Source organism: Onychomys torridus, chromosome 10, assembly GCF_903995425.1.
Source record: "Onychomys torridus chromosome 10, mOncTor1.1, whole genome shotgun sequence".
NCBI classification, from domain to species: Eukaryota; Metazoa; Chordata; class Mammalia; order Rodentia; family Cricetidae; genus Onychomys; species Onychomys torridus.
Window position 1 is genome coordinate 34,208,044 of NC_050452.1, and position 22,586 is coordinate 34,230,629.

General features: G+C 44.8%; 1 protein-coding gene across 1 annotated transcript in view; it reads right to left on the reverse strand.

Moving 5' to 3' along the window:
• Tmem165 (transmembrane protein 165) overlaps positions 1–12,412 on the reverse strand; it is a 28,997-nt gene extending 16,585 nt beyond the window's left edge. The window contains exon 1 of the mRNA XM_036200747.1: positions 11,946–12,412. Within this exon, the coding sequence (XP_036056640.1) occupies positions 11,946–12,146 (201 nt within the window). The 5' untranslated portion in view covers positions 12,147–12,412. The remainder of the gene's footprint in view (positions 1–11,945) is intronic.
• Between the last annotated feature and the right edge of the window lie 10,174 nt (positions 12,413–22,586).

A 22,586-nucleotide genomic window follows, 5' to 3' on the forward strand; every position in this document is an offset into this window, starting at 1 on the left:
TACATGATTTCAGGCTTCAATTTAAACAGATATTTAAGAATTAAGCTTGGATATACCAGATGCATTTAAGAGATCATGGTCCTTTTACTTCCTTTTTACAGCATATGACATTTAAACATGTTTAGGTTTTCTGCAGTGATCAGTAAACATTCCTAACATCGATCTCTGAGGTCTCCAAAAGGATGATGACCATGGGGCCCCACAATGACAATTCCACCTGGATTGTGGTAATGCCACTGACCCAATAAACACCACCTGAAGATCAGCTTTGGACTACAAACTGCTCAGGATAATCCCAAGGTGACTAGCTGAGATGCACTTCTCCCAAATGATAGAGCAAGCTATCTCAGAACTAGACCATTGTTTAAGTGTTTTTCAGAGTCCCCTACAGATGCCAATGTCCTCCCCCAAGACAGCAGGAATAATTTTAAGAACATGACGTCCACATTCCCAATGGTGGAGATGGATGGGTTTTGGTCTTTCACTGGGTTATGGATATTTGTCATCGTGTACAGGGAATTGTTTACAAGTTGTTATTGGGTATGGTCAAAAAGGGAGGGGGGATAGATACGATAGGATAAAGTAGATTATTAAATCTACTTTCAAACTAAAAAAAAGGCAACTAATAGTCTTAAATATTTTACATTGGTATGGATTTTTGTATACTGACACAAATTTAAGGTTATCTTGTTATACTTTATATATGTTTCTACTTCTGTTTAAGATAATTTTGTATGTTGATACAAATTTAAGGTTAATGTCATTATACTATACCTTTGTTTCTATTTTTGCTTAAGGTATTACATATATAGCTTGCACCTATATAGCTTGTCAAATTATGCAATGTAAAGTTTTAGTCCTTAAAAGCTTTCCAGGATAATGAAGAAATACAGGCTAAAAGTCACCCATATCTATCAAACTTACAGCCATGTTAGTTAGGTTTTCAAGGTATGCAGAGATATATTTCAGATAGATAAGTAATCTTCAGATACTTCAAAGATCTACAGAATATGGCCACTTAAAATGTTTTAATAACAAGACTTTACTTGACGTGAGACATGTCTGCTCCTGGCAGCACTGATCTACTTCTAAAGATAGCTATCAAAGAAACTTCATATGGAGTTTGCTTTCTTTGTGGCAAAAGCTAGCCATTAGGGCAAGAAACTGGCCTGGCCTTGACTGCTGACAGGTGCTGTCCAAACTGGACAAGCAGGAAACAAAGAAAGTGACTGCCAAACTTTGCCAAGACAAGGTGGGACAGTCCTTCAAAATCCCTGCTTCTGAAAAGTCTGTCACATACTCTAGGCCTGTAGGCCAGAGATGGATGCCCCAACACTGCAGAGGAACTTTGACAGAGCTGAAGACTAGACAGTTATAGTTCTCCCAGATCTTGGCAAAAGTTATGTTAGGGACAAAACTTTGACTTAACTTAAGGAGAGACAGATAATGGAATAATCTCTATAAGTCTGCCAATTGCTTATGGTCTGGACACTAAAAATGTATTTCTCACTTGATAAGTGTTGTATGCAGTGTCATTTTGTTAAGGTTATTACCTTTCCTTTCTATTTGGACAATACTTGTAATAATTCTTATTGTATATAGTTTTACTATGCCAGAGTTAGAGCCCTTCCCTTTTTATCAGAAAAAAAGGGGGAAATGTTGCGGAGTTTCTGTTTAAGTCACCGGTCCATTGCTCAACTGAAAAGAGGCAGAGTTTCCAGTCAACTTTCTGGAATGGACCAATGAGTCCTGATGGGCCAAGAAGAGAGCGACCCGAGGGAAGAGGTGGGGCTGGGGAAGTCATGCAGCCCTCTTCAAGCCAGGAAATGGCAGTGGCAGGATTTTTCTGCAGTAGCTTTCGACCCATCTCAGGCTTTTATCTTATATTCTGTTCTTTAGTTTAAAAAAAAAAAACTTAAAAGAAATCAGTAACCAACTGTAAAGAGCGTCTTATGCCTAGAATACAACATGCAAAGCTTTATCTGTGTCTACTTCATATTCCCCATCTAATCACACCAGTTCCCAAAATAAACTTTCCTCCCAAAGAAGCCAGAACAGCAGCACTAAATGCAAAACACCACAAGCTGAAAATTTAGCCTCATAATGAACTTTTATATTTTCTAGTTTAAATTACCCATTTTACATAGTAAAAACAGGTAAGATTATTTGAGAGATCAATTTAACCCAATACATCCAAACCATCATTAACTTATAAGCAATGTTTTTTAAATTGCCATGAAGTATACTAACATTGTTTTTCATACTACTTTTAGAGTGGTAGGTTATATGCTGATCCCTCCCCTCAGGGCTGTCATGGGCAGTGCAGATTGAGAGCTCATGGGGCTGCTGCTGACCACACCCTCAGTCAGTTAGACTTCCGTCCCCAGTGCCTTCATTTTGCCCCATTAGTCCACGCTCCTCAAACCCAGCTCAAAGAGAACGCCGTAAGCAAGGTTTATCTGGTCCAGCCCTTTGCACCCCAGTTCCCTGAAATCCAGCCACATGCACACCATGACAATATGTCATAGAAGGGGTGAGAGCCACAAAGGTGAGGACAGGAAGACTGGAGAGCTGACATTTCTATAGTAGAAACACATTATCAACTAAATGTTGATAATAAAGAGACAATGCAACTAAGTGTCCAATCAACAGGGACCTAATTAAGATCCACATAAAATATACTGTCTGGCAAGATGGTTCAGTAGTAAAGGCACTTACTTACAAACCTACCAATCTAGTTCAATCCCTGGGACCCTCATGGGAAGGAGAACTGACTTGAATAAGCTGTCCTCTGACCTCCACATGTGTGATGTGGCACACAGGAGCCCACATACATACACATAAACAAACCTAGATAAACAGATGTAATTTAAAACATTCAAGATTACGGATGTATAAGAATAAGAATGTTCTATAAATACTAATATTGAAAAAACTATTAAGATGCTTTAGATGAAATATGTATTATGTATGAAGTTAACGTATATGGGGGAGAGGGAGTTATATACACCATTGTAAATGCACCCCAGATCATTTCCAGAGAGGGAAATCAGAACCAGAATGGGTGAGGCGCTTTTCCTTAAAGATCTACGTATTTTACAGCTCTGTCGCTGTATGGTTTTGTGTAATTACTCAACTCTGCTGCTGTACTTCAGAGCAGTGGTAAAGCACTTTAGAGGATGAAAACCGTGTGGCTCTGTTTCAACAGAACTTTAAATAGAAAAACCAGTCAGTCAGTAGAAATCTAGTCTGTTGAGCATGAATTCGACTATGAGAAGCAAAGCAATATTTCTCACCACACAGCCTTCTGCACCTTCTGGATTTCTGCCATCAAGCAGGTATGGACACCCTAGTATGCACCACTTTAAAGACCTCTTTGAAAATGTATTTTAACTGTGTGTGCACCCACTTGTGTGCATGGAGATGCACCCATGTGAAGGCAGGTGCCCACAGAATCTAGACAAGGGTGCTAGATCCCTTGGAACCAAAGTGACACACAGCTGTGAACTATCCTGTATGGGTGCTGGGAACCAGACTTGAGTCCTTCACAACAGCAGGACCTTCTCTTAACAGATGAGCCATGTCTCCAGCCCCTCCAAAGACCTGCTACCCTGACCTGCTACTCCAGCCTAGATCAATTCCTTGTAAGCTGCAGCAGGCCTCAGGCAGATCCCACCAGAAAGTACACGCTCTGCACTTACTCATTCAAAGGTCAGGAAGCTCATACCTGTGGGACACCCTTTGACCACCAAGTGGAGTGTGGGTTGTGAGATTCTTTCTCAAGTCCCACAGGATCTAGGACTAGACACCTGGAATGGCTGACTAGAAAGTACAGCAGTGTGTACATTCTGCCTGATCCTGAGCAACACTGAGAAAGAATAAAGCTTGTTCTAAGACCCAGGAGTAAAGCACTGGATGAATGCTTGCAGTCTGAAAAACAGCACCCCAAATGAGAAGTGTGCGTGATAATGATAACCCAACCCAGAGGAAAGGCCCTAAAAGATTTTGAGTGTAAGACAAACGTGAAGGAGGGAGGCAGTGTGGCTAATAACCAGGGCCGCGGGGATATCTGCTAGCAAGCCTATCAAAGGGAACTGCCAAGGAAGAGTAGTGGAGAAACTCGTCAGAGAAGGAAAAATGTGCACATGACAGAAAGCAAACATCAGCAGGTCTTAGGAGGGCAGGGTCCAAACAAGGATGGTGCTAAGAAGTGGTCTGGCCTGGCTGCCTGGTACAGTCATGCTCCTAAAAACTACGGGGAAAAGAAGAACCACAGCAAGGGGTGTGGCTTAGACGAGCTCAGTGTGAGTTCCCAAGAGACTGTCAGATGTGGATCATGAGATGAGGCAGGGTCAGACAAGGCACAGACCTGGTGCCACGAGCCTAAATTAGCCGGGGCTGTTTGCAACGGGATGAGATTCCCAGGGGAGACGGCACACAGCTGAGGCTTGCAGAAATGAACCTCACAGACTACATGGTCCTGTCCACCGGAAATGGAGAGCGCACAGGTGAGACTTAAAGCACTGTCCCATGCCAGGTTTCCTATGACTTTCCAAGTCCATGCTCCTGAACCTGACTCTGGCCGACACCGAGGTGAAAGCTCTAGCCCTGAGGCCTTCCCTCTGCCTCCTTCACCACACCTGGTGCCATGGACACAGCAGCTTCCATCCTTATTCCTCGGTGCTTTTCTGTCACTGCTCTGAGACTGGCTACATTCTAATGCTTAAAGAAAGGGGATGCTGGAGAGTGTTCAAAAACAGGAGGCACCCCACTTACGGATGTCTTACCATATTGATGTATGTATCTGCACCCAAAAACTACACATTTAAAATATGGAAGTGTTTAAAAAAAAAAAAAGAGCCAGATGTGGTAGCACACGCCTTTAATCCCAGCACTCAGGGAGGCGGAGGACCTCTGTGAGTTTGAGGCCAGCCTGGGCTACCAAGTTGAGTTCCAGGACAGCCAGAGCTACACAGAGAAACCCTGTCTTGAAAAACCAAAATAAAATATGGAAGTGTGCAACTAATTTCCCAAATCTCCAGATTGTCTCTCCTTCATCTTGGGCTTCATGCTTTTCTAACTATGCATAATCTAAACAGAAATATTTCATTCCTGTAACTTTTTCTGGCCATCTTAAGCATACACCAATCTACCAGAAGGCTGAGTTTCCTTATTGTTCAAAGTAAAATCACAGTCCTATTCTCTTTATACAACCTGAGGTCCTGGGGTTGGGGATAGCCTTAGTTCTAAAAAGCCTGAAGCACAGGGCATGTTTCTGGGTTTCTAGATACCCAGGATATTACTCTGTAGAATTTAACAGACTAGGACTATACACGTTCCCACGCTCCCCGTGCACTGGTTTTGCTTAGTGATGCTGTTTTCTGCTCCAGAACGGTCCATGGTATTCCAGTGCAGCACTGTTGTTCTCTTTTCCCGGTTTCCAGAGGAGGAGCTCACGGGAGGGTCAGCTGCAAGGATGTCCCTAGCTGGGCTCCCCTCCCCAGCTGTGCACATACAGTATGACGTGGCAACAGGGGCAACTTTCAGATGTGGTTCCAATCCAGAACCAGCTGTTTTAAGTAACAGATTATCTGAAGTAATGTAAGCAGCACATTCAGTCTTTCAAGAGGCTGTAAGGCCGGAGTGGAGGTTTTCCTGCCAAGCACAGAGTACAGAGGGCAAAGCATCCTGGGGCCATGCCTGAGAGAAATATCTTGCCTGCTGGATAACCTATCTATAACTAACTAACTTGCCCGGTCACTCCTCACAACTGCCAAATCCTTGTAAAACATCTCTTTAGAAGGAACCTGGGGATGGGGAGAGCTTAGGAAAGCTCTTTGGGGTGGGGTAGAGGAAGAGGGAAGGAGAGCGACAGACATGAGAAGGCTCTCTTAGGCAGGGCAGTGGTCCACTGCTTCTGTGCGGCAGCTACTCGTTACTAAGTAGGTGCCAGACATCTTCATATCATTTCATTTGATAAGCAAAAAACAGTAAAAGCCATGATCACAATTTAACCTGGGGCACAACAGGCTTAACTCATGTTTCTACAATCTGATTGCCATGATGGTGTCAGGCTTCGAATTTTAAGAGGGTAGCTAGCCATGTCAAATGAGAACAGGAAAAGATTTCTAGACTTAATTTGCTAGGTTACAAGTGTGCTTCAAAATGATGGGGTGGGGGGCTGGAGAGAAGGCTCAGCAGGTAAGAACACTAGGGGCTCTTAGTAGTCTTTACATATGAGTAGATCTCAAAAGAACAAAAAGACAAGGAGGGAACCTCCATCAAAGATTAGCTGACAGCTAATCCTCCAGCAGAAGTGGTTTCTAAAGCAGCAGAGCAGAGACTAATGGGGCCAAGCAGTGCTAATAAAGGTCCCTCATTATTAGTTCTTCCTTTCTTAAAACAGGCAACTGACTCTGGAAGTGGAACCAAGGGAGACAACGGGAAAGGAAGACATAAAAGAATCAAAGGAAGAATGCACTGGAGGTCAGAGGAGAGCAGACCGTGGGAAGGCTGGGGGGTGGCCGAATGGGGGAACCCTTCCTAACAGGCACAAGAGCCTGGGGTCAACTCATACACTGCCCTTCCTACAGAAAACAAGGACAACAGCGCAGGAGGTATGGGAAGGACGAGTCTGATCCAATGACAGGGCATAAGAGCACAGAAGCCAGCATTGGCACACAGGACACCAGCTGGAGTGCAGTCTCCGTTGTCACCTGTCACCACGAGAAGACATGAAATTCTAGGGTGTTTCCTCAGAGTGTTCCTGAAACACCATTATGTCGGCATTTTAATATGTGAAAAGTGAATTGCATCTTGAAAATAGGGCCAGCAACCTGTACTTAACCAAACAAAAAAATATTTGTTGAGGACCGGGAAGATAGATCAGTCCATAGTCTTTGTCAAAAACCTGGAGACTTGAGTTCAGATCCCAGAACCCATGCCAACCCAGGTGCCATGCAAACCCAGGTGCTGCAGCATAGCCCTAGAACCTCAGTGCTCCTCCAACAAGACCGGAAGTAGAGGAGCATCTCAGAAGCGTGCAGGACATCTAGCATGGCATACACAGTGTAAAAGGAGAGACCCTGTCTCCGATAGGGTGGAAATCCAGGACTAACACCAGTGGTCCTCTCGCCTCTGTATGCATGCCATGACACACTCGTGCCCACACTCTGGTATTACACACATACACAGAATAACACTCCTGCACAGAATATCCTCGTTTAAGAATCTTGAATTTTTGGAGAACCGTCTCACCACACAGCCCAGGCTGCAGTCAACTTGAAGCCTCTTATTGTAGCTGAGATCCTAAGTATGTGTCACCATAACATTATCCTCAAGAGAAAATGACAACAAAGAAAGATATAATTTCCATTCTAGCCCTGTAGTTTAATGAACACAAAGGTGACTGTAATGAATTCTCCTTTTACTCATGATAAAACTAGGAAGAATGCTTGCATGGAAACAAGATCTATAGCTTGCTACCAAGAGACTGATTCCACCCCTTCCAAAAAAGTTATATATATGCAGTGTGTGTGTGTGTGTGTGTGTGTGTGTGTGTGTGTGTGTGTCACTTAAGAAGTAAGTAAGAGGTGACACCATGTGAGGATAATGTAATCTGGGACAACACTTAGGACTAGCTCAGCCTCAACACTACTGATAAAGACAGAAGAGAAGAGGCTTTTCTAGGAAACATCACAGTGTGCAAAAAGACAAACACCAAATGCCACAGAACTTAAAACAACGGCCCTGCAGACAAAGCCAATTTTAAAAGAACACAGTTGAGAGACTGGGTCAGGAGCAGCATCTTGCTATGCAGCTGGATCTGTAAGAGCTCTATGTACCAACAGAGCCAAGCTAACCTAAAACTGTCCTGGGGTTACAGGTGTGTGCCACCAAAACCAGATAAAGTATTTTATTGCAAGTTTTCATTACAATGTCTGAGTCTTTCTGGATGATTTAATTAGTTGATCTAAAGTAACAATTACATTTTCATAAATTTTTTTTTTAACATTTAGCAACTTTGTTTACGGACATTACAATTCTAATACATTTGAAGCATATTAAATCCTTAGTTTTACTGATTTTTTTCTTAATTGTTCGTTTGCTGACGTAACACCAAATAAATGGAGTACCGAAAGCATCATTTCAGGCAGAGGTCACCATGGGAACCTCAAGTCTTCACAACTGAGGGTGTCAGTCAGAGCATGCTGCGATCCAGGTGTTGGACAGCATAGAGAAGGAATGCAGTTTAATGAGAAGGGAAACAAAGAAAGGGCTCTGTGGAGGTGTTCCCACAGTAGTAAAGAGCAGCAGGAAGTGGCGTGACAACAGGGACCTGGGCAGGCTCAGACACCAAGACAAGAGTGCTGCTGCACAGCCACACAGTCCCTTCATCCTCAAATAGAGAGGGTCTGTACTCTGCCCCAGGAAGAAACAGGAAAAAAGAAGAGCAAAAAAGGTCACTATCTGGAACACAAAAATTGTGCTTTATTTATGACTATATGTTCAAAAAGAACTCCTCTGCTCCTGCCTCAACCCCCCAAGGGCTGGGACAACTGTACATCACCACTGTCCTTCTTTTTAACCAGGTTATAAAGACAAAGAACCCTCAAAACACACACACACACACACACACACACACACACACACACACACACACACACACACAGAGCCATGTCTGAAAGTTCAGCCACCTCACTGCACCCAGTAAGATACAGCGACTTGTTTGTACTGTCTCTTCCACCGGAATGCCTGCCAGTGAAGACAGGAATTTCACAGTTCACTCTCCACTTGAGGCAGGGGCCTCAAAGGTTGCATTTCAATATCCCACCCTTTTAAAATATTCACTGCATATAGCTGCAAAGTCAGCTGAAACCCAGATACTCAACAGATCTGAATCCTTATTTATATGGCTGTTAAACTGTACTTTGGTCATTTATAGAAGCAACTTATACTTTTATTAAACAGTTTAAGAAACATGGAAGAAAAAAAATTTCAATGTATTCTAGTACTGTAAGAAATATTTGAGGTACAGCCAAAAGTTATACAGAAATATAATTAAAATGAAACAAAGTTTTGCTCTTAAGTGTAAACCATCAATTCCTAATGGAAAAGAACACCAAAATATATGAAAATATTAAAACAAAAAACCATAGTGGCTGAACTTTTCCTCCAACCCCTTAGTTGTAAGTCAGTCATCCATAAGACCACTTAGGTGAGGCCAACAGACTGTGACCTTTACTTACCATAGTGAGATTATCTCCAGCATCCTAAAAGGACTGTAGTAACTATGGCTGTGCCTACCACTATTTGTCTTAAAAATTGTAATATGTGCAACCTCCACGAGCTGACACACTCATCAACTGCACTCGTGCATTCACTCCCAGGGACCACTGTTTTAAAGTAAGCTTCTGAGGCTGGAGAATGTGGCGGCTCACAGGCCCCATGATGAATGCAAAGAATAAAGTTCATGACTCAGCATCTCAGAGCTGGTTCAGAAGCAGCTGTATGGAGCAGAGACTAACCAGCCAGACCGTGAATGCAGTCATCTGAATGGCTACAATGCTGCTGCTATATGGTTGAAGGAGGCAGAGTGGGCAGAGGATTGGACAGAAGCCCCCTCCACCCAATGCCTTTATGCCAACCAAGTAGAGCCCCTGGCTTCTGCTAGCCAGTGACTCTCACTTCCACACCTGATTTGTACTGCTATCAGAAGGCAATTTATTACTCGAGTTCAAACATTTCTGACCACCCCACACTGTGTTTGTGTATTTTGTAAAGTTTACAAGAATCCCAAAATTAACAGCTATGTAATCTACTGCAGATCAATTTTCTAAGCTAAAACCAGTCCATTAATAAACAAAATCACAGATAGCAGATGATGAAAGTTGACTTTTTCTTAACTTCAGCTAATAAATCCTTTAGAAAGTAGAAGGCGGGATATACACTATTAAAATATTTTGTCCTGCTTGAGTTCATTTTACGGTTTTTCCATAAAAGTATTTAAAACCCATTAGGAACTGAAATGTAAAAATGTAAAAAACTCTTAGGTTTTTCTCATAGAAAATTATTTAGCAAATGTGAACAATATACAAGGTTTTAGGAACAAGACAAAGAGAAATGAGATAACAATGCTCTCTAGACATGAACACGCTGCAAGAGCAGACAGAACATGTACACAAGTTTTAAGAAACCAAGTCAGAATTGAAAGTGTAAGAAGAGATGAAACATTAAATTCCCCGGAGGGAGGGGGCATCAAGATAAAAGGCTTACATCGATATATAATCAATCCACCAGCCACTGAAACTCACGAGAATGAAATAAATGGCTAGGGTTCTAGCAATGCAAGGGCTGCTAAGAGCATCTGGCAGATGAGGAGCAGAGTCTGCTTTCTAACTCTGCTTCTGTTAAGAATCGGGTTCTGGCTCTGGACATTACACCACCCAAACCCAGGCTGCCCTGACTACAAGCAGGAAGTGTCACCTGCTCTACCTGCTTACCAGCCAAAGTATGGCTGAAATCAGCTCATCAAATCTTAACATCAGGCTAATGAGCTCTAACAGATGACTAGTTATTTAACTTCTTCCTGAGTACTTCCAGTAAGGAGAATCTTTCCTTATTTCTCAAGGCCGATTACTACATTCTGGATAGGTGATTCTTAGAAAGTACTTGCTACGTAAAACCAAACCCAGAATCGCAGAAATTCCCACCTTCTGGTACTGCGTCGAAAAACAAAATGTGGGGAAGGCCAACCAGTATAATGTGAACTGCGAGGAAATGAAAACTCCCATTTACTCAGAGAATGATCACTTCTAACAAGAGCAGCTTGGGAAAGGCTCCAGAGGTTTCTGTTGGCTCTTGAAGATGGGAAGGGTTCTGACCCGCAGGCTTCAAGCTCGAATTCTGTTGTAAGGTCTTTGTTTAGGAGGGGCTGGCAAGAGAGCACATGTCAGGTCTCAGGGTTCTGGAAGGAGCGGCTTTAGAATACAGTGGGGGAGTGGTGGGTCCCTAAAAGAGCCAGAGTTTGGCTGGAACTGGGTGATCAAGAAACGTGAATATCCATCCATCCATCCTGCCATATGACTGTACAGAGCCATTCCCTGAAGAGTTCTGTGTTTAATGAATTAGGGGGCACAGACTGCGATGGGGGTAGAAAACTCATGCCAAAATGGACCCTACTAATGGACTAGAAAACTCCAGAGTGTATGAGTCAAAATTGGAAACAAGAGAACCCAAGACAGAGGAGAGTGGCATAGAAAGGAGAAACTCTACGAACATAGATTAAAAGGTTATTTTCTATCTACTGTGAAGGTAAATGTAGTTTGGGAATCCCCCACTATAGAGCAATCTACCATCAGACGCAGGTCTCTGCGTTCTTAAGGGCCACTTCCCTCAAGCCAAAGCACGGTTTTTTGTTTTTTGTTTTTTGTTTTTTTAAAGGGGGTGGGGGGGCAACAATGCATGATCACTAGACCCTACGTTTGGTAAAGAACCAAGCTGGGTTCGGGTGAGCATCTCTGGATGGATTGCCTCAGCAATGACAGGGCCGATGTGATCATCTTTTGAGAAGCTCAAGTCTCTCCCAGCTGCTCTGTGCTAAAAACTTTCTACTTGGGATGAGTATTCCCAGTCTTTCCAGTAAGGCACATCTAATCAGCAGGACGCCGACTCCGTAGCAAACACGTCGCTACTGGGGATCTAGAGGACCCCTGGGGACCCCTGGCTGGGCTCTCCCTTTCCCTTCCCCCCCAAGCAGCCAGGCGAGGCCAGGCCGCGCCTGGGAAAGCTGTTCGGTCACCCTCCTCCCGGCGAGGCTAGCAGGGGCCGGCTCCCCTCCCCCAGCCGCCTCGGGAAGAGGGCGGCGCCGCCAGCGGCGGAGCCTGGTACCCGGCAGCCCGCTCCGATGGCTCGCCCGCCCCATCCCCTCCAGCCGCGGCCCTCACCTCGGCCCGGGCCGGCTCGAGGCCCTGCACTGCCACGGGCTGCGGCTGCAGCTGCTGGGCGGGCGCCGGCGGCTCCTGGTTCCGGTGGCTCAGGTCTTCGTCCGGGCCGCCTCGGACCCCCACCGGGGCCCAGAGCAGCGGAAGCAGCAGGAGCACGAGCAGCCGTCGCGTCGGCGCCGGGCAGCTCCCCCGGGCCGCCATCCCGCCCGCCCAGCCGGCACGGCGCTGCGGCAGGAGGAAGTGCGGGCGAAGGGAAGTGTGGAGCCTGGCGTGCCGGGAGGCGCGTCCGTCAGGTCCCGCCGCCGCTCAGCTCAGCGGGCAGCCTGCACCACGCGGGACGCAGCGACCGGGACGGACTAGCCGCGGGCGCCCCGTAGCTGCCGGGCAGGAGAACCCACACACTCCGCCAACTGCCTCCGCGGCCCAACTCCTCCGGCCCCGCCCCCTGGCCAGGAAGGCCTCCCATTGGCCCGACGTCAGCCTCGGCGTCGTGACGTTTCCGGCAGGTTGAGGTGCGGCTCGCGCGCTCCTCCCATTGGACCCGGAGAGCAGGGCAGGTAGCTGGCACTGAATGATTGACACTCCCTGCATCTTTCCCAGCCCCACCAGCGACCCCTTGATCTCCGGGGCCGTGCAAAGCGACCAAGCTGCAGGGCTCCGACCAGCGCTTCCTCAAGAGCCTTAGACAATGAGAGCCAAAGCCAGCGCCACCTCCACTTCTATTAAATGACAAGGGAGCCCCAGCCCCGCTACTTACGTGGCACTCCTTGACGGGAAACGCCACACCTTAAAGTGTGGTTCCACCCACCCTCACCAAGTGCCAGTGCTACCTACCTAGAATATTCTTTAAGGGTCCACATGCTGGTTTTTGAAGGCTCTGAAGTGGGATTCGGAAGTAAAAGATGAAAACGTCCAAGCTTTTGTTTTAAGACCTGGTTGAACAGCCGCCCGCCAAAAAACAGGTCTCACGCTGCCCTGGCCCAGAGTGCTTTACTCTTTCGGATGTCCTGAAAAGGTTTGGCTTTTGAAAAGTTGAGTGTTGTTTAGGACTTTTGTGGGATGGAGGCTCTGGGGGTGGGCAAAACTAGAAGACGGGAAAGAATGGTTAGTTAGGCTCTAGAATATGACTGTATTTTTTAAAAGAACAGCTGAGTTGCCTAATTACCAGAGTCACACACACATACATACACACCCCACAAAGTGCTAACTACACTGTTCTAAGTCCTACCCCTGTTTCCACAAGCCATCCCTGTAGCTTGGCCTTGGCCTTCCATTGTTCCTTACAGAATACAGCACTTGGCCCTTCAAGCCATAGCTTCTGCACGTTCCTGGTGTGTGTATGTGCTGAGGTAACCAGGATGCCTCCTACACGCAGTTTGGGGTGCAGCTAGCTGTTGTAACTCCCCGTTCATTCCTGGAGTGCAAATTTTCTGAGCCCTGGTGATGCAATGAAGCAGAGATCAGAAACCCAGGCTCCTTCAGCCACCTCCTTTTTCTGCAAAGATTTGCCTGGCTCAGAAGGTCCTGCAAGGAAGACTGGGGGGTCACGTGGGAAGGAATGAAAGAAACAGCCCAGTAGATAGAGGGTTCAGTGCCACAGGTCCTTGATTCCTGCTAGGGGCTAGGTTAATTTTTCTGGAGGTAGCCACCCCCAATCTCAGAGGAAGGGTTTCTGGCTAATTCTAGTTCCCTCACATAGATAAAGCAAATGCACTCATGGGCTAAAGCTGCAGGGTGCTGAGATGCTGGTTGCAAAGCTGCCGTGGCTCTGGAGTAAGACAGGAAATGTGTTCAACCGAAGCGGTCAGGCAAGGGCTTACATCACTTTCTTCCCAGAGGGGAGCTGGCAAGACACGGTTGCAGTGGCAGGGTCTAAGGAGTGTGGGATTTCCCAGCCCCTCAATGTTGCCTAGCTCCCTGGCCTCACTGGGGCTCTGCCAGCTCAGATCCAGGTGTCTGATTCCAAAGTGAGTAGCTCTTTGTGTTCCACACACAGCTATATCTCCTGGGCATATGCTTTGCTACAAATCGAGGCTAGATATAGCTTTAACTCCTGGAGGACTCAGAACCCCTAGTCTTTAATGGTGACTAACTCCCTTAAAAAAAAAAAAAATCAAAACAAAACCAAAAAGAAAAAAAAGGCTTTTTTTTTTTTTTTTTTTTTAAATTTTGAAGTGCTGGTGAGTGAATCCAGGTCTTGTGCCTACCAGGCAAGTTGTTCTACCACTGAGCTACATCCCCTACCCTGTTGGCATTCTTCACTGAAGAAGAACTGAAGTGTTTACTTGACCCCTACCCACTAAGGGTATAGGAGGCCTGGTAATTCCAAGATCAGCTTTTGGGACTGTTCTACTTAGGTGTGGTCTCGCTGAAATATAATCACTAGCAGGCACTTTGGAGCAAGGAATACCACTGCATGGGCTTAACAGTGTACATAGCATGTGTAGGGTGTGGGCTGGGGATGCAACCAAGGGCCAAGTGTGTGCTATGCAGAGACTAGGCCTGGGGTACTCCTGTCACCTTTCAAGATGGTTTTTATTCCTGGTAGGGTGTAGCTGGAGTTTTCTCCAGTCCCACTCGGCCCCCAAAGTTCTGCAGCCCACATATAAAATGATCACTCAGAAGCTCATATTAATTAAAATTGCTTGGCCATTAGCTCAGGCTAACTATTGACTAGCTCTTACATCTTAAATTAACCCATTTCTATTAATCTATAAGTTGCCACGTGGCTTGTGGCTTACTGGTACTTTTACATTTTGCTTCCTCTGTGTCTGGCTGGCACTCCTGACCCAGCCTTCCTCTTCCCAGAATTCTCCTCTCTGTTTGTCCTGCCTATATTATACTTCCTGCCTGGCCAATCATCATTTTATTTATACAGAAAGACATCCCCAGCACTTCCCCTTTTCTTTTTTTTTTTTTCAAAAAGGAAGGTTTTTAACTTTAACATAGTAAAATTACATATCACAAAACAATTATCAAGCAAGAAATACAGTTACAATATCTAGTCTATTTATAATATCTAGTCTATTTGTCTTTGGCAAAATTAAAGAAGATATCCTATCTATCCTATATTTGTGAGTCTAAGGTTTTATATCTAACTTATCTTTTATCATAACTAAGGAAATTGTAACTATCTAGTTTTCAACTACATCTAAGACCTCACAATATAATATAATATTACCTGAGAAATGGGAGAAGGATGCAAACGCTGAGTGGCCAGTAGTCAGGCAGGAAGTATAGTATAGGCGGGACAAACAGAGAGGAGAATTCTAGGAAGAGGAAGGCTGAGTCAGGAGACGCTGCCAGCCGCTGCCACTATGAGAAGTGAAATGTAAAAGTACTGGTAAGCCACAAGCCACATGGCAACTTATAGATGAACAGAAATGGGCTGAGTTTAAGATGTAAGGACTAGTCAATAGTTAGCCTGAGCCAATGGCTGAGCAGTTTTAAATAATACTAGCCTGTGTGTGTTTATTTGGGTCTGAGTGGCTGCAGGGCCAGTGGGTGAGAGTGATTTGTCTTGAGCATGGGCCAGGCAGGACTGGAGAGAACCCCAGCTACAGTAGAGCATGTGGTATAGGAAAGTGACTCACCTTGTGGCTGGGGGAAATAAAGACAAAAGGTTGGGACTCTTCTATCTCTTTTTAAATGTATTTTTGCTTATTTTTGTAAACATATACAATGTATCTTCTATTTTTGGCTGTGAGCCTAGCCTTTCATGGCCGATCCATCTCTCCAGCCCACATACAATATATCATAATAATATCTTCCTCCACTCTTCCACTCCCTCTAGGTTCCCTCCAACTACTTCCTGAACTTCATTTTCTTTCTTTTTCACTTCTTAAAAATCATCCACTGAGTCCAGTTAGTGCTGCCTATGTGCACAAGGATATGAAGCCATCTGCTGAGGCATGGGCAGCATACCAGAAGCCACGTAAATGTGACAAACCCATAGCCAACATTATGCTAATAGGAAAAAAGTCAAAGCATCACCCATGAAAATCAGAACAAGGAAAGGTTATCTGCTTTCTCCACCCCTAGTCATTATAGTGCTTGAAGCCTTGGCTAGAGCAACGGACAAGAGAAAGAAGCCAAAGGGGTACAAATGATGAGGTGGGGAGATGTATTTGTAGATGATATGATCCCATAAATAAGTGATCTTAGAGACTTCACCAACAAAACTCGTAGGAGCTGATGAATATATTCAGCAAGGTGGTAGGATATAAAATGTACAAAAATGACTAGCCTTTTTGGTATTTTATATGCATTGCCTGCATGTATGTGTGAGGGTGTCAGATCCCCTGGACGGAATTACAGACAATTGTGAGCTATCCTGTGGGTGCTGGGAATTGAACCCAGGTCCTCCAGAAGAACAGTCAGTGCTCTTAACCACTGAACCATCTCTCCAGCCCAGACTAGCCTTGTTATATACCAATAACATGCAGAAAAGAATCTGGGGAAGCAATTCCATTGACAACACACACACACACACACACACACACACACACACACACACACACACACACCTGGTATAAATCTCACCAAGGAAACAAAAGACTTCAAATGAAGACACTGAAGAAATCAATTAAGGAAGACACTAGATGACAGACAGACCCTTCTCATACTACCCCTTCTGAGCTCCCAGTCACCAGAGTCCTCTCGATAGGCCCCATCTCTTAAAGTTCTGAGCCCCTCCCAACAGCGCTAAGCACATGGATCTTCGGGCAACACTCAGGTTCGAAGCCATATAGCATACCTCTTAACAGCCCTTGAGGTTTCCATCTGCTGAGAGTAACCCTTCTAGCTGTACAGCCCCAGCACCAGCACATTACCTAAGCGGGGCATGGTGCACTTAGTGTCGCTCTGCTGGTAGCAGATCCTCATCAAATGTTTATCCTGAGCCAGGCAGATCAGCCCTGAATTATCTCACACGGTGGGTACTAAACTCCTTCTAATGTTTTCGGAAATGAAAAGTTTAGAACCAGGAATTGTCCCTGAACTTCGTAGCTATCAAGTGACAGAATTCTGCTGGATTCCTGTTGTTACCCCATGTATGAGAATCCAACCATCGTACCAGCCAATTAGTCCACAGTGCATGTGTTTCCTTTACCTGTCAAGAGGATGGCCTCCCTCCACCCTGGGTTTTATGGGAAGAACTATTTCCTCATCTCTAGGGATGGAGAATAAACTGGGACAGGAGAACTGGGCATACTGGACTCCTCCCACTGTGTTGTTCCTCTTGGGAGTTGCAGCCTGCAGGGAAAGATGGTATCGCTGCTCTCCTGGACCTGGGTCAGGCTCCGTGCTGTCTTCTACTGAAGCTCTTGAATCTGGACGCCACTACTAGCCCAGCCCATCTGGCCACTACACCTAAAAAAAGAGAGCAGGGGTGGAGGGGTGGAGCTAGCTCTGTCACTGTAAAGGTCTGTGGTAACAAGATGGACAAGTTAAATTCAATCCCCAGAATCCAGAATCCACACAGTGAAAGGAGAAAACTAAATTCCCCCATTTGTAGTTTTGCCATGTGTGTACATGCATACACACACACACACACACACACACACACACACACACACACACACAAATAACAAGTGTAATAAAAACAACAACAGACACTCCCTCCAATCTGGCTCCTATCTGTGTGACTCTGTTTTCATGCTGAAGTTTCTAATGTAAGGAAGAGAGCCCTTCCCCAGCACCCCAGAATCAGCCCCCAAATAAATTAAAAGTCATTTTGTTTGTTGGCTTCTTTGAACACTTCATGAAATAAAGACTGGTTAGAGAAGATAAAAAATAAAAAAGAGGGGGGTGGAGCAGAGAGTGGAAATGTCACTCTGAGTCAGCTAAAGGTCATCCAAAATTAAAAAGACACACATGACAAATTGGAGTGTAAGTGGATGACACACAGCAGTTTGCAAAATATTTGACCTCAGCTCTTCCATGCATACCTTGTATGAGAAATAAAGCCTGGTATGCATGCTAAGCCCCTGGACACTGTGGAGATCTAGAAGCTGATAGGTAAGTCCAGCTGGTCCAGGGAGACTTCAAACAAGATTGAGCATAACTTAGAAATGTTTCATGTATTAAATACAATTCAGCAACAATTCACGGAATTTCCTGGATTTCTATCTAAATCAGAAACCAGGCTGAACGGTGGAACATTCAGAAAGAACGCTAAATAAGGCTCCACCCTCACCTATGCAACCATTTGCTCATTCTCTTGGGATGTTTCATAGACATTTCAAAGTGGGAGCAAAGCAGGTCTTCTGCTTGCCTGTCCAGATCAGTTCTTCCCTTAGGCTTCCATATGAGTGAAGGGAGCCAGCATCCATGCCATTGAGTACCCGTCCTCAAACCCCACACCCAATCTGCTAGCAAGGTTGGCTGTCTCTACCTCTAAAACAGATCCTAAATCTCTTGGATTTCCCAAGCAGGTATCACTTCTCATGGGACTGTTAAATATCTTTTTTAAATTGGTCTCCTTGCTTCGGCTCTTTTTGTGGTCCTTTTGGTTTGCTTTGGTTTGGTTCTGAGATAGGGTTGCATGTAGCCCAGGCTGGCCTCCTGCTTTTAGCTCCCAGCGGGGGAGGATTACAGGTATGTGCCACTGCACTCAGCTCTTGCAACTCTACCATCTAACCAGCAGCCAGCATGAGTCGTAAAAATGAAGTAAGTCATTTCATTCACCTGCTCAAAATTCTCTAAGGAGAACTAGGGTTTGAGGTTGGCTGGTAAATGCGATTGTTACACAACCTGAGTTTGGATCCCCAGAACCAAGGTAAAGGCAGGATATAGCATGTGTGTGTACTCTCCGCTCTCTGACAGTGAGAGGGGCCCAAAGACAGGAGAGTCTCTCAGAAGCTCACAGGCCTGCTAGCCTGGAGTCACAGCAGCAAGCAACAACAAGCATCTGTCTCTAACAAGGTAGAAGGTGAGAGCCAACAACTGAAGATGTCCTGTGACCTCCACATGTACACAAGTTCACCTCACACACAGACACATCCACGTATTCACACCACACATACACAAATGAACAAATAAAAACTCTCTAATGACATCTAGATACACTTAGGAGAGAGACCGAAGTCCCTGCCCCTGGAAGATAGATTATGTAACCCTGCCTCCTTGCATCAGCTCATCTTTTACCTTTCTCCACCTCGTGGACCATGCCCAATCAAACTTGCTTCCACCTCAGGACCTTTGAACTTGCTGAGTCTATTTTTAGAACATACTTTTGTCTTACCTCTAGGAACTTAAAGGAAGGAAGTAGACTTGGTAGGCCCTTTAGCCCCATCTGATGCAAGTTTTCATTAGTATTGATTAATTGCTATAATAGGGAGCATGACCTCAAGTTGATCAAACACTCCACATGTTCAGGGGAGAATTCAGAGATCCATCCAAATGTTTATGTAAAGTATCCTTTAAAAAGAAAAAGCTGACAGTTTTACCAAACTATAACTACATCTACATCGTCCTAACATAAAATGTCAAGCAACATTAGCATCAATTAGAAGGGTTTCCTTTCTAATCTAGCAGATTCATGAAGATCAGGGTTCAAAGTTCCTCTTAGCTTTGTGCTGTCATTCTTGGGGTGTGGCACTTACATTCATGACTTGGTATGTCCTCTAGGATCTAGACCCTAAATCCCAGGCTGAGGGTGCATGTCAAGCTGTTAAAATGGGGACACGAGGCAGCCATCAGGTACATTTTACGAAGTTTCCACAATGTGCATCTGCTTACATCTTATTGGCTAGATTTTAAACTCTGGTTACTGACAGCTACAAGGGAAGCTGAGAAATGCCAGGAGCTTCTAGTACAGAAACTAAGGTGAGTAAACCCACTGGGGTCAGAAATTAATAGTCTATGTTGAAGTAAAGCGAGAAATCCATGGGAGTCCGCTTTAGGGGTAGTAGGGAATTTATTAGGCTATTAATTGAGGAAATGCAGTTACAAATACAGAACAGAGTAGACAGCTGAAGTCGTCCTCTGTTCTAACCAGGAGAGAATCCTCCTGGTAGTTCGATCACACTAGGAAGCAGGAAGCAGGGAGAAGGCCTCGTGCTCCCTCACCCTTTCCTTTTAAGAGGTCACATACAACAGCAAGATGCACCACCTCCTTCAGGCCATATAGGCAAAGGGCGTGGGTGGAGCAAATACCACTACATAATAGTGTCCATTAGGGTTCTCCACAACAGTAGACCTAGAACAAATGTGAGCTTTTTAAGGCTGGAAACTGAAACAAGATTTTTATTTTTTTTTTTTTATTATAATCCTGAAGCAGAATTCTCATTCATTCTCCCCCCCCCCCCCTCTCCTTTTGGTTTTTCAAGACGACAGGGTTTCTCTGTGTAGCCCTGGCTATCCTGGAACTAGCTCTGTAGACCAGGCTGGCCTTGAACTCACAGAGATCTGCCTGCTTCTGACACCTGAGTGCTGGGGTTAAAGTTGTGCACCACCACCACCTGGCCAGAATTCCATATTCCAAAAGGCCTCAGATTTTGCTCTCAAGGCATTCAACCTATTTGGTGAACCCATCAATTTGAACCCATCCACTGAAGACTGACTGCAAATGTTACATCTATATTTTAAGAGCATGCTAGACTAGTGTTTAAACTACAACCAAAAAAAAAAAAGCCAAACTTGACTATTTGTCCCTGTGCTTTCTCCATCATGGTCTCAATATCTCTTGTTCAAACTAGCAGAAACACATGAACTGGGAACCAATAGCTGAGGAGCCCCCAGGCTGAGGAACTGGACCAGGCCCTCTGGTTAAGTGAGACAGCTGATGAGCTTGAATTGTTTAGGAGGCCCCCAGGCAGTGAGACTGGGATGTGTCCTTGGTGTATGAGCTGGCTTTTTGGAACCTAGGGCCTATGCTGAGACACTTTGCACAGCCTTGATGCAGGGAGGAGGGGACTGGACCTGCCTCAGCTGAATCTACCAGGCTGGGCTGACTCCCCAGGGGAGATCTTGCCTTGAAGGAGGTGGGAATTGGGGGTGGATTGGAGGAGGTGGGAATTGGGGGTGGATTGGAGAGGAAAGCTGGGGGTTGGGAGGAGGGAGGACAAGGGAATCCATGGCTGATGTGTAAAATTAAATTAATTATAAAATAAAAATATTTTTTAAAAAAAGCCAAATTGACTTGACACATAAAATTCAGCATCACAGTAGTCCAAATTTTTAATTTGTCAATTTTTAAAGAGATTTGTTTAATTGTTTTATTTTATGTGTGGTATCTGTGTGCCTAGTGTTTGTGCACCGTGTGCATGCAGTGCCCACAGAGGCCAGAAGAGGGCATCAGATCCCCTGGAACTGGATCGACAGGCAGTTGTGAGCTGCCTAATGTGGGTGCTGGGAAACCAAATTCAGGTCCTCTGCAAGAATCATCTCTACAACCCTAATTCAAATTTTTAAAACCACGGTGGCAAAACAGTGCCTGTCTGTGGGCTGCATTTGACTTGCATCCTGCCTGTTGGTAATCTTTTTCTACGTGTTTGACCAAGCACCTTAGCCCCTGATAGGCTGACAGTGTGAGAATCCTGTAACTCTAGACCCTGCCTAGAACTAGGATCTCACACACTATAATAAGCTCTGCAGCAAAACTGCAATGTCCAACCTGCTTTCTGTGCCTGCACTCAAATAGACAGCCCTGGTTCTGTTTGGGTTTTGTCAGTTTAATTGTTGATTTCTAACCACCCTGCCAATGGGAAACTATCTTAAAAACAAAACGCTTTTCTCCGCTACCCCCTAAATTCTTTTCTCTATAAAAGCCAAACTTCTGCTGCTATCTAATGATGTGGAGAATTGGTGGAAAGAAAGAGGAGATAATTAACTGGGGTCCACAAAAAGCCTATGGCCTTTTCAACCAGTAATTACCAGCCATGCATGCACACCGTCCCACGCCACAGAGGAATGTGACTTCCACACAGTTCTCAGCCGTCTTTCAAAGTTGACCTTGAGACACCCTGAGAAGTGGAGGCAGGGCCACTGCCATTTTGTTGAAGATCTGCAAGCAGGCTTTATGGATTACAAATACCTTTTCTGTTTCTTGTGTGTGTTGTAACTGTCTTGCCCAATTTTAGAGACTCGTGTATGAACTCTTCTGTTGTAATACTGCACACACTGGCATGCTTTTGGAGTCAGTTTGAGCCATTTAAGAAATGAAGGACCAAAACAGGCCCATGAGAGGCACCAATACAAAAACTATATCACTTAGGAATCTGTAATTTTATTAAAAATTGAAAAGTTAAAATATGTTCAGTTGCCTTGTCCAATATCTTTAGGTAAGTATAAATTCCTATAATAAATGGGTTTATTACAATAGCCATCAGACAAAAATAAAAACAAACATCTGTGTTAGTTCCACAGGAAGCAGATTTTTCTGCTTGAAGTTTTTTCCCTCTGCTATCTCATTTTCAAAAGCAAGTCATCTCTATTGTGATTTTGTCTCTACTATAAAGTCCATTGAGAGCCATTTTTAATTTTTATTTTATTTATGTGCATGCAAACACTTTCATAAATGTTTGTGTACCATGTGTGTTCTAATGCCACAAGCCAGAAGAGGGTGTCAGATCCCCTGGAGCTGGAGTTATGGATGATGGTGGGAATGGAGCCTGGGTCCTCTGGAAGAGCAGCAAGCAC